The sequence below is a fragment of the Mus pahari genome, chromosome 11, assembly GCF_900095145.1.
Source record: "Mus pahari chromosome 11, PAHARI_EIJ_v1.1, whole genome shotgun sequence".
Lineage (NCBI taxonomy): Eukaryota > Metazoa > Chordata > Mammalia > Rodentia > Muridae > Mus > Mus pahari.
The window spans coordinates 42,591,386-42,604,442 of NC_034600.1; the positions used below are offsets into that span (position 1 = coordinate 42,591,386).

The 13,057-nt window shown below is 46.8% G+C and overlaps 1 protein-coding gene across 1 annotated transcript in view; it reads left to right on the plus strand.

Annotated features, from left to right (window-relative positions):
- Ankrd55 (ankyrin repeat domain 55) overlaps positions 1 to 13,057 on the plus strand; it is a 94,745-nt gene that overhangs the window by 57,276 nt on the left and 24,412 nt on the right. The window contains exons 6-7 of the mRNA XM_021208622.1: positions 2,272 to 2,400; positions 9,721 to 9,905. Of these exons, the coding sequence (XP_021064281.1) occupies positions 2,272 to 2,400; positions 9,721 to 9,905 (314 nt within the window). The remainder of the gene's footprint in view (positions 1 to 2,271; positions 2,401 to 9,720; positions 9,906 to 13,057) is intronic.

Sequence of the window (13,057 nt, forward strand, 5' to 3'; positions counted from 1 at the left end):
AGAGAAGAGAAGAGAAGAGAAGAGAAGAGAAGAGAAGAGAAGAGAAGAGAAGAGAAGAGAAGAGAAGAGAAGAGAAGAGAAGAGAAGTAGAGGCCAGCCATGGCCATGTGGAGAAAGGGGGTAAGGGAAGGTGGAGAGAAGGGGAGCAGGGGAACAAGAATAAGAGAAAGAGGAATGTGGACTTTGGACAGAATACTAGGAACTTGGGGCATTGCCTATGTGACAAATGGCCACACACCTCTCTGCTGGGAGCAGGGTTAGGAGGCTTTAGCTGGGACAGGAGCCAGGGGCCCAGGAGGTGTGGCCAAACACCTGCGGTCCCTTAGGGTCACCAGGGTTCAAGGCTTGTGCTCAACTGGGGACCAGGCTGTCTGTGCACAGCTCACTGCCCCACAGAAACTCATGGAGTAACTCTGCATTCCAAGAGAAAATGCAGCAGTTGTATCAAGTAGGCAAGCCCCGACGTCTTTGGATCAATATTCCTTTCCATATGGAATCAATTTGTTAAACAGCCCCAAGACCGGCTCTAGAGGCTCAGTACTAGAGGACAGTTGTAACTTGAAACCTGCAAATGCACCATAAATGACAGACTTAAAATATGAAACTGGTTGAGGAGGTTTAGCATCCTAAGCTCAGTGCTCCACAATCCTTAGAGACTGGTCTCAATTGTGCTCTCATTCAACGTGAGCACTTCACTGGGGCTATTTCTTCTAGAGGACAATGGCAGAGATCAGCCGGGTTTGCTAGCTGCTCTGGTGACACAAAATATCGATATCCTGGCACAAGAAAATACACTTTGTTTCCCATCATGGTGATGCTGATTGGTGAGATAGATCTGCTCTATGATGATCTCTCTTGGGTCTCGGGCTTTGCAGTTGTGTGGTCCCATCCTCATCTACAGCCCTGTCCTCCTCCACACTCAGTGAGATGAGAGGAGGAAACTGGTGTGGGGAAAGGTATGCTTTCTGGACCAGGCTTCAAGGAAGGCTTTGTGCCTTCTGTCCATTTTCCAATGATTAGAACTCAGTTGCACGGTTGACCCAGGTGTAGAGCACTTAGAACATGGTCTGATTGTGTGTCCTGGGAGAACAAGAAATATCTTGGGAACATGGGGAGAGAGTCCCTGTAGCCTTTATACCAGAAGGTGGCTTGGAAGATGGAGTAAGATAATAGCTGTAAGAACTCTTATGAGTTTCTGGATCAATAAATTCTCTGGGGTGACCAGATCAAGGATTGTCACCTGTACCCAGCTCATCCTAAACAGCAGAGCTGGCCTATTTATTGCCTGTCTTCATGCTTTCTGCAGGAATAACTGTAAAAGAGAAACTCCATAGCTTTTCCATGCCTTGGCCTTTTCTCGGAAATCCTAAGCTCAGTTCACTTTGAATGTTTTCGTGCGGGTGAGAGGTATGATCAGGGAGAGGCCATTCCTCCTGTCAGACTCCCAAATACCACTGTTTCTCGAGGGCACCCTTGCCCAGCATCAAATCACTGCCATTAGGCCACCCCTTAAATGCACGACCTCCAGTTCCTAGAGAGGCTGAGCTGCATCAGACAGACTCAGCTGGCCCTGTTCTCCCAGGAGTCCCTCCCAACAGTGTAAATCAGACCATCCCAACATCCACTTGCAACCCACCACTGTGTGTGATGTAAAGTAAAATCCCAATGGCTTATGCAGGACTAGCATTTCCACTGGCCTCCTGGGATTTCATCTCTTCTCTCTTCTCTAGTTCATTCATTCATTCATTTATTCATTCATCCCACAGCTGTGCATACAGTCTCTGTTCTAGGCACTGGGACCTCGGCAGTCACACAGCGTGCAGGATTTGTCGGGGCTTGTGTTTCTTCCATTATTGCTGTCTTTGTGCATATCCTCAGCTACGTGGCTTGGTGCTGCCGTTCCCTCTTCCTTCAATCCGTCTCATGGAAGCCTGTTTTAGAATAGACCTTGCTCCCGTGGTTATACTCTGTGTGGCCACTGCCAATCAGAGAAGTCCCCTGACTCCTCCATGTATATGTATTGTCTCTCTTCCTTTATTTTACCACAGCTCAACCCCACGAGGGCGAGCATCTTGATTCTTATACTCACTTTCCTATCCTCAGCACCTATTAACTTGGCAGAAAGTTAACCATCAATTATCCCTTGACCAAACCATTTAATGAATGAACGGTAACAGAGTAACAGCAGTGGGTGTGTTCTCCGAAGAATGTATCTTGCTTCCTCTTGGGAGCCTGTGTTCATTTCTGTCCCCTCTGATCATTATATTTCAGGGGATGACGCCACTCCATTGGGCAGCTTTCCACAACCGGCCTCAACACACCCAAATGCTGTTGAAGAAGGGGGCGGACCCCACCCTTGTGGACAAGGACTTTAAAACAGCCCTCCACTGGGCAGTCCAGGTAAGAAAGCAGGCTGTGAGCTTGTCTCAGCTTTAAATGATGTAAAGCCATGTCAACTAATTTCTGCACTGGTCATCCAAGACAGTGGGAACTATCCTACATGCTCGTCCTGGTATTTATCTGAAATTAATATGATAGAGCAAGGAGCACCGTCTTTGCTCCTTTACCTTCCTCCTATATCCAGAAAGGCAACAGCAAGTCACACACACGCACACACACACACACACACACACACTCATACATACTCACAAGCCTGCAATGTTCTCCCCTACGTTCAAAGCTTACTACTGACTTCCAAAAACCCTCAGAGGATTATCAGGCAAATTCCTTCAGTCTTTGGACCAGAGATCACCAACTTTCTTCCATCCCACCCCTATACAGCCAAACCACTGCAGATGACCCTGACTTTTGTACAGAACAGCGGAAAACAATGAGTCACACTCCTGCATCACTGTCACGGGAGTTGAGCCACCTCAGTCCACATGGCCACAAATAGCAACCTGGGCGTATGAACTCTACAGTCCAAAGAAAGCCAAACAGACGAGACAGGAGAGTAAAGACAGCTAATAGTTCTGAAGTCAATCCTGTTGAGCAGAGTTAGACCTGTTCACACCCTCAGGGAGAGCTGTTAGGTGCGTCTTTCAGCAACCTTGGCTTCCCAAGCCTTCACACACACCCCTACTCTCCCCTGCTATTGGCCAGTCACGGTAGCCTTGTAAGTCATCTCTGCTACCCAGCTATAGTTTCACTTGGTGTTTTCATGGTGGCAGGGTAGCACCTGCGAGTTTCAGGCCTCACACGTGTGCCTGAGGTAAGGGAAAAACAAGCGATTTGGAAACTGCTCTGGTTTTGTGCCTCTAAACTTGGCTTCAGTCACAGGGCACTGGACCCCAGCCCTGGGCAACGTTACAAAGTGAGCGGGGCTTGTTTTTGTCATGCCCACCTGCCCTGGTGTGCACCTACATACTTTCATTATCTAATCATATGCCCTGCCACCAGCTCTGTTTGGGGGCACTGAGAAATTGCCTCTGGCTAGTTAGAGGTCACCACTGTAGCCATGCTCCCAAGGAATCTGGTTCAGCACCCAAGCAATTCCCCATGCACGGCTTCTGAGCTTGCGTGAAGATGGTATCTGAGAATTAAGCATTTTCTACGTATTTACCCTCCATACACTTGCACTCTGATTCCTGCCTTTGGACTGTGTGTCCTTTGGGAAATCTCCCCCTGGGTAATTCTGACAGGCATGCATTATGTGCCTCCCCCCCCCCCCCCCCCCCCGGTCCCAGCCTGTAAAGGAACTTTAATCCAGCAATATGGCTGCTCTGGCAAGGGACCACATCCAAAAGACAGGATCCAGCTGGAATGCAGACATACCGCACAGCTTTAATCATTTTGGCTGAAATACATACCTTTTTTGAGGGGCAGACAAAGTGACAAATCAGAGAAAGGTCTGACAGAATGAGTCAGGGTTAGGATACGCCCAACTCTCATGAGAATGGGAAAGAGAGGCTACATCAGCTCAGTTGAGTTCATTGCAGAACAGGTCAGTTCGTGGCGTTCACAGGCAGTCTTTTTCCAACAGAGTAATTCAGTCAGATGTCAGAGAAGCCAATTTGAATCTGTCGTCCTGGAGAGGAGTTTAAGCCAGAACAGCTGAATTGAACCAGACAGACAGACAGAGTTCAGAAGGAACTAGAAAGAGAGGTTTCTTCAGCAGCAAGTCTCAGAGGCTGAAACACTCTGGGTCTAGGTGAGCAGGCAGAGGCTGGAAGCTGAAGCCTTCAAGGTCTGGGCTTGAAGGTTAGACTGTATGGCTCAGAGCTTCCAGGCCTAGGCCTAGGGATAGCTAGAAAGGCTCTGGGCTCAGCCATGTAGCCATAAAGCCTGGGTGTGGCTCTCATCTCTCCAATTTATCTGAGGAAATAAAAGTAACATTTACATTTACACCAGCCCTGGGTGAGCACCTAAATTAGCTAAATTAGCCCTTGCAATGGAATGAGCCTTGCCCAATGGCAGAATCCTGGACTCCCTCCCAGACCTTTCGAGTCTGGCCCTCTGGAGATGAGGCCTCTGCCCCCACCCTCTAGGAGACAAGAACACTGACCTGCTTTATAGCAGCCCGCTCTCAGAGTAACCAGGGTACCCTTCTCAGAACTACAGGAATTACCCCTAAGAATGAACACCCCTGCCCCACCACCCCGACCTACTTGCCTCTTAAACGGTCCACTGCTCAATACTATTACACTGGGGGTAGAGGACCAGGGAGATGGCTCCGATGGCAAAATGGTTGCTGTGCTGTGCAAGCCTGAGGAGCTGTGTTGGAACCCTCAACACCCACTTGAAATGGCAGGCATCCCCTGTGTGCCCCTGTAATCCTAGTGTCATGGGGCAGAGTCAGGAGGAAACCTGGAGCTCACTTCACTGCTCTGTGTCCAATGAGAGGCTCTGTCCCAGCAAACAAGGTAGAGAGTGACAGGGAAAGACAGTCAACATTAACCTCTGATCCTTACATATGCACACCTAGGAGTGTGCACCAGTATATATAGACAGGCATACACTGCTCATTATCTTTCTCTCTCTCTCTCTCTCTCTCTCTCTCTCTCTCTCTCTCTCTCTCTCTCTCTCTCTCTCTCTCTCTCTCTCCCCCCCAGCTCTTTCACACTTACTCTCCCTCCCTCTCCCTGCTTTCTTCTCCCTATGTCCAAACACACACACACACACACACACACAAAGATGACATTATATTGGAAGTCAAATTTCAGAATGAGTTTTATAGAAGACAAACCACATACAAAACAGTAGTTTCTAATTTCAAATTCTATTTGTTCATTGCCAATATGTAGATAATTTTGTCTTTTGCGTAAACTATGTCTTACATCCTAGAAACTTGTTATAATTGTTGATCAGTTTTGGGGCTTTGGGTGGCATCTGTCTTTTCCACTATGCTACCTAGACAATCTCATACCGCGCAAATGTCAGTTCCTTCCCAGGCATCCTACTTTCTCTCCGTCCTCCTGTCTTACTACAGTAGTTAGGACTCAGGCGCCCCTTTTGGGAGCTCAGCTCTTTCAGCCGAGAACAGTTCAGCTTCGAAGGGTTCAGAGGTATTGGACTCTTTTTCTCACACTGGTCAGCCTGGAGCCGGTTCTCAAACGTTTCCTCTACAGACTCACTATCTCCATTCCAGTCTAACTCGTCGTCGTCGGGCTACAGCTTTAGCATGTCATAAGCACGCAGGCCTTTAAGGAGACTTGACTAAGGAGCCGTGACTAAGGAGCCGTTAGCACGGGCACTAAAACGTTGACCTCCACTTGTGCACTCACTACTCACTATTTAAGGCAGCAAGAGTATCAGAATTCCCTGTAAAAGGGTGGCACCACACAACTTAGCCTGCATCTAATTATCATCCTTGTTGCTGTGACAAAGGCAACCGAAGGATGAAAGGGTTACTTCTAACTTGAAGTTTGAGGGGATGCAGTGCATCATGGGAGGAAGCATGGCGACAGGAGCTGGGAGCAGCTGATCACCCTTCATCCACAGTCAGGAAGCAGTTGAACTTCGGGGGCTCAGCTCCCCTTCTCCTTGTTAGGCAGTCTGGGACTCTAGTGCATGGCACAGTGCTGCTCACATTCAGGAAAAGTCTACCATCCGTTTCCACGTCTGCAGCAGCACCTTCACAGACATGCCCAGAGATGTGTTTCCATGATGATTCGATGACTCTAATACAGTCGGGTTGATAATGAAGAGATTAACCATTACAGGTCCCTAGACATACGCTGACAACCAACTGGCCTTACAGCCTCCTAGGGAACCTCCTTCAAAGGACACTGCCTTAGTTATTCTTCCTTCTATTACTGTGATGAAACACCATGGTCAAGGCAATTCTTATAAAAGGAAATATTTAAGGGGAGGGGGGTTGCTTGACACTTCACAGGGTTAGCCCGTGATCATCATAGAGGGGAGCATGACAGCAGGCAATCAGGCAGGCAGGTTTGGTGCTGGAGCAGTAGCTAAGAGCTTACATCCTGATTCATAGGCAGAGAGGGAGATGGAGAGAGAGAGAGACTTGAGACACTGGACCAGGCTTGGGCTTCTGAAACCTCAGAACCCACTCCCCAATGACACACCTCCTCCAACAAGGCCACACCTTCTTATCCTTCCAAAACATTTCCAGAGACCAAGCATTCAAATATAGAAGCCTATAGGGGCCATTCTCCTTCAAACCATGGTAGACACCGAGAATAGAATGGGTCCTCAGTCAGGCTACTGTAATTATGGTTTTGGTTTTTTCACATATAGCGTTATTATCTATTACTTCAGCTTTCTCCTTGGCAAGCTTTCTTCCAAGACAGGCTCTTCTCCGGTGTTCTTTCCTCACAAGGGGTAAATAGAAAACAACTGGACCGCAACAGTTCTCAGAGGGCGTGAAGGCAACTCATGGGTCATTGCCCACTAGCAAAAGCAAAGCAAGTCAATACAACAAAACAATCTACAATCCCAGTGTCGCTTCCTGATGCAGAATCCAAGAACTTAAGAACAGGCTCTAAGTGCTATCGGGACTCTCTGGCTTAATCGCCTCCCCCACTGAGTGTACGCACCCTCTCTGTTGCTCCTACCGTCCAAGCTGGGCATTTCTACTTCTTCTTAGTGTGTCTTGGTCTCTGTGACCTCCTTCATCCCCATCCTTACTGTCTGAGCCTCCCTTTGGCTGATACCATCCAAAGTACTAACTGGGAATGCTGTGTGTCACCAAGAGATTATCATCCCTGGGCTTGGTTTATATATAAGTGCCTCTGGGGTTCCCTAAATTCTCAGAAGGGTCACCATAGTGACATCACTAGGAGAGGCTTCCAGAATGCCTACTGATTAATCCAGTCCTCCGTTGTCCAGACTCATCATGATGACTTATATGATAAGTCTGATTAGCAGTTTTCACTTCAGCTTCCTCGGCCTCCTCGGTGTGAACCTCCAGGATCCTTTCCTCCAAGATCAAAGCATACAAACTCTACAGCATAGATCCTGGCTTAGCTAATCCTTAGCCTTGATCCAGAGCAGATTCTTTAGGTCCCTCTTGCCTCTGTTCTCTGACCTCTCCAAGGTGCCAATGACAATAACAGCTAACCTCCTGGGATCTGTGTCAGGGGCGCTGTAGAAAAGGGCTCAGCAGTAAAAACTCTACACACACACACACACACACACACACACACACACACACACACACACAGCTATTACCATTGTGTCTCAGAAAAGCTCGTAAGGCTAAATGAAATACAAATAATAATGGCTTTTGTGAGATCAAGGAGCAGGCAAAGGAATTATCTGCAAAAGCTCCCAACAAAAGGCACAGAGAAGGAAGTGCAGAGCTGGGTGAGATGTCTGGTCTCACCTTATTCAGAGGGATGGTCCCCCAAGCCAGACGAGTCGCTCAGACTTTTACAAGAGGCACACACAGGTGCCTCAGGCTGCAGCCACTGCCAAGTGACAGCGTCCAAGGGTCAGGCGAGGAGAAGGAACAGAGGTGAGGGGCCTCCTTTTGTTTTTCTCCTCTGTCCTTAACCCTCCCTCCAATACAAAGAGGGGAAGCTAAACAGGGGTGTTTGCCCTTTGAATCACCTTGGCAACCCGAATTCCTTTTCTCTTCCAGGAAACTGGAAACAAAACAAATTTCCCCTGTGGGCACATTTGCCTATTTTCCTTTTCTAGGAGCTAGTACTTTCCAAGAAAAAAAGTCTTTCAACTGTTCCAACTGTGCCCCAGACTCCTCAAAATGCATGCCATGTGAAAGACTCTAGAGAAATTGATAAAAACCCCTGTGTGATCAAAGAGGCAGCCTTCTTGTGCCAGACAGGCACACACCCAAGTTATAGCCAAGTCCTGTGGAAAGAAGGCAGCATGGAGAGAGGGAAAGGACGTGGGAAGGGGGCATGTGAGAGGAAGGGGGCGTGTGAGAGGAAGGGAGTCATGCACTTGGTAGGCAGGTTCTACTTCCCAGTTTTGTGACCAAGGTCTGGGTACCGGAGATGCGATGTCCTGTGGTCACCACCGTGAAATTTGCAAGTTTTGTAAGAGAAGTCAGGTTAGGCAATGAAGCCTGCACCCACACAATTCTAACCCCAAAACTCCTGTATTGGGAATCCAGTCCTGCGCAGCCTGTGCTGGTGCCCTCTGCTCTGGCAGGGGCTTTTCCCTGTCCTACCGAAGGAAAAGCCCAACAGGTGCCCTGTTGCAGGATGATCCTGGGCACCTGAGAGGATCTGGAGGTGTGGTAGGAGTCTCCTGCACAAGGTGCAACTAAAACTCACCATGCCAGGCTGTGGAACAAGAGGGTTTGGGTTTTTTTTGTTTTTTGTTTTTTGTTTTTCTGTATTCCTGTATTGTTGCTCTCATTGTTGTGTTACTATTGAATTCAAGTGTACAGATGTCCTCAAAGCCATGGTGGTGTGCGATGAAATGAGGAAGTCAATCGAGCAGATCTAACAAGCAGTTTGTTGTCTAGGTGACCCACCTGTCTGGCTAGCTCTGACGTCCGCCGATGTTTTCGGGTCAAGTCTATCATCAGTTCACTAGGCGAGGAAGACATTAGCCCCAGCTGAAGACAGAACTCCTAGCAGAGAACTGAGACGAATGGAAATTTGTCAAAGAAATGAAGTACAAATCATAAGAGGTCCCATAGCTTGAGATTAGGTTTCTGTACTGGCCCCAAGAGAACACACGAAAAATGGCATCACCACATTTATGCTCCATCTCACTAAGTTGTTACCTGAACTTCTGAGAAGCCAGGAGAGAGGGGACAGGGTGGGGTGGGGTAGCGTGGGGAGGGAGAGGGGAGGGGAGAGGATCATAGTCAAATTCTCCACAGATCAGACCACATGGTCATGAAACTCATTCCTTTTACATTCTTCGTCCTTCCAAGTCTGTACCCACTATCACAAAACTGTAAACTTAAAACATTAAAACACTACATGGGTTTTTTTTTTTTTTTGACAAATATCCTGGGGAATAATTTATATAGTTCTAAAGTGTGAACTTTAGACATGGTAGTCATGTTGGATAGTCAAAGGGTGGGGCCGTGCCTGCAAGTATTTGGCAAGCTGGGTCCGTTAGTCCTTATTCTCTGAGGAGAGAAGTTTTTGAAGTGATCAATCTGGATTTTTTCTTCTTTGTTTCCAGTTTTTTTTTTCCCCTTCATCTGTCCTGTCCTCCATCTCTGTTTCTGTTTCTCCCCACCACCACTACCACTACCACCACCACACACCATGTAGACAGGAGCGTGCACAGGGTTGGTTGTTCCTGATGGGTTTTCTCTGACTCTTTCTGCAGAGTGGAAATAGGATTCTGTGCTCCATCATTCTGAGCCATCGGCAGGGCCCGTCCATTATCAACTACGACGACGAGAGTGGGAAGACGTGCGTCCATATCGCTGCAGCTTCCGGTTTCGGCGACATCATCAACGATCTGGCAAAGGTCCCCGAGTGTAACCTGCAGGCTCTGGATGTAGATGACAGGTATCCATGGCAACTCAGGAAGTGCTGGGAACTACCAGTCATCTTCTCCTAATGCTAACCTTAAAATAAAGACGTTGAAGGCCATCCTTTCCGACTATATCCTTAATTGCTGGTAATGTATGTGCCTGTGACAACAAGCCCTGCTCTATTTTAGTAAGAGGAGGAAAAATCATTGTTATGGAGCGAGATGACTACAGCGCTGTCAGATTTTCCACTTTCCACTGAACACAGGCAGTGTTCTCAGAAGGCTTTCTGTTGTGCTATGTGGGCCCTGGTTCTTAATGAAGTTCGTATTTCATTAAGAAATGCTCTCCTGAGTCATATTGTAATGGCTACAATTTCTTATCCTGAGTATAAGAGGTGTTTTAATTCAAAGCCGTGGACCTTACTAATGAGGATTGTCTTTTCAGTCGTTGATGTAGGCTGGCAAAGGTATCTGGGTCTGGAAAGGTAAAATGATTTGTCACGGGGCATGTTTGTAACCCAGTGAAGGGTTGCACTGGCATCTTGTAAATATAGTGCTCAGCACTTAGAATGGTTTGCTTACTAACTTTTGTCTAGTTTAGACACTGAGCCCACAGAAATGTAAGAAAAAAAATACAATAAGCAAAACTATTGAAAATACATGTAAGGATGACAAACAGGGTGTGTTTAACATTTTCCATTAAAGTACTAAGTACATAATCTTTGACATCCCACAGGAACACCTCCCCCTGATATCTTGAATTCTGTGTGTGTGTGTGTGTGTGTGTGTGTGTGTGTGTGTGTGTGTGTGTGTGTGTTGGGAAGAAAAGACTCATGTTTCATGTAGATCTCAGAAGCTGTAATTGGTTAACCTGATGATTTTTATTAAAGTTGAAGTCTACTTTTCTTTAAGAGCAGATGTTGATCCAGAGGAGGTAAGAAAGGGGGGTGTCAGTGAGATGAGGTGAGATGTAAGAGATCCATAAAGAGAAAAGAACATGTTTTAGCTTCCGGAAATGAAAAGAAGTTTGCCTACTTTAAAAGTTGCACCAGGCCGTGGTGGCGCACACCTTTAATCCCAGCACTCGGGAGGCAGAGGCAGGCAGATTTCTGAGTTCGAGGTCAGCCTGGTCTACAGAGTGAGTTCCAGGACAGCCAGGGCTATACAGAGAAACCCTGTCTCGAAAAACCAAAATAATAATAATAATAATAAATAAATGTAGGGGGAAAGCTAAGTCACAAAATATATGATGTTTTAAGTATGATAGTACTCACCGAAGATTAATGCCTTCTCACAAATACCACAGAAGCAGCCCACATGTTTCAAATGCCCCAAATGTCATCAGTCTATGAAGTCATAACTCACTTTAATTAGCAACCCGTTTCTCTTCAGGGAGGACAGCCTTTATCAGATTCTCCTCCCTACATACTTCTGAGAATTCTCCATGGATGTTTACAGACTTCACAAATCAACCCTTAGCTGCCGAGAGCTGGAGCAACCCTGCACCCTTCCACCCATCATCCCTCACTACCCAGAGACCACCACATCACCCAGTGCTGGTCTCTGCTCAGTTGTCTTAAATCACAGGTCCTGACTTTCTGCTCCTCATTGCAATGGCTGAAGCCAGCCTGCTGTCCCTGCGGGGTGATCCTGCAGCCTCAAGATAGGAAAGGAACTGTAGCTCAGACAGCTCAGAACCGGTGTCACACATTTGTCACGGAGGCTCTCAGTACGTGAGTTGGGGGTGTTGTCAGTCTGTTCCTCTAGTTTCTCCACACCCCTTCCGTGATGGCTAGAGGGATTAAAACAGTTGGTCTTAGCAAATGTAAGGCAGGATTTGTTTCACAAACCTTCAAAATGAATTGTTGCATGTTAGTAGCCTGACTAGACCAGTGTTCCACCTTCTATCGACTCAATTTTTTGACAATTTTTTTCTCTAAATGGAGAGTAATCTGCATGGTCTCATCTTTAAAATATTGTCTAGAGAACTCTCTTAAGTAGAACGGAATAAATTCTACCTATTTCATATTGAGATCATATTCGGATGCAGTGTGATGTATCACTGTATTGATGAGACATTGCCCTCTAAGTTCCCAACCTGTGGGTCACAACCCCTTTGAGGTTACATACCAGATATCCTATATATCAGATATTTATATTACAATCCATAACAGTTATGAAGTAATACCAAAAATAATTTTATGGCTGGGGGGTTGGGGTCACCTCAACATGAAGAACTGTATTAAAGGTTCACAGCACTAGGTAGGTTGAGAACCACTACTCCACGTTGTCATAAAGGGAAGAGGGATAGTTAACAGTCAGAGAACATGATCAAAGGATGTGGGACCAGGGCCAACACTATGTACCGGGATACTCAGGTCCAAGGCCCTTCTCAGACTCTTCCAGGTGCTCCCACATCTGAGGCTTGCTTGGCCTTCTCCAGCATGCTCAGGACCCTGGCCCTAGAACCAGCAGAGCCCGCCATGAGCATGCCCTTCCTTGCTGCCCCAAAACTGCCTCCTTTCCTGATTGAGAGACAGGAAGCTTGGTCATTCTCTGCAAGGGAGACCTCATTCACAGCAATGACATCTCTTTGCCTTCCTAATCCTAGTCCCCAGTCTGACAGAGTGACATTATATCATCAAAATAGGGCCTATCAAATCTTGACTAAAACTATAGTAGATTTGAGCGCCTAGTCTCTTCCCACTGTGTTTTCCAAAAGCCTAGTGGCCAAGGCTTCTCATTGCCTCTGATCTGATAGAAATTTCCAAGCAACTGCAAATCTACAAGTTCAAAAACACATGATCACAGAACAACCTATAGCTACAGCTAAGGAAGAGGCATACAGTTAATATACTCTGAAAAGATACAACACTTGCTCTGTACCCCTACCCTACTCAGAGGTTAACTCTTTATATATGTTAGCTTAGCCACAGAGCCCCAAAACTTCTGCTTTAAGTGAAAGGTTCTCATGCACACTGGAATGTTTAAAGACCCCCCTGGAACAGGGTATCCAATGAACTGTCCAAATTCTTACTCCTCGAAAAACCACAGTACACTGTCACCCAGAGTTGATTTGTCCATAGGATAATAAAGAGGGTAGGATCATCAAAGGATCCTTTCAGCAACCGTTTGACTGAGACTCTATGGAGCTTGGGTATTGGGGTGTGTGTTGTAGGTACAAACA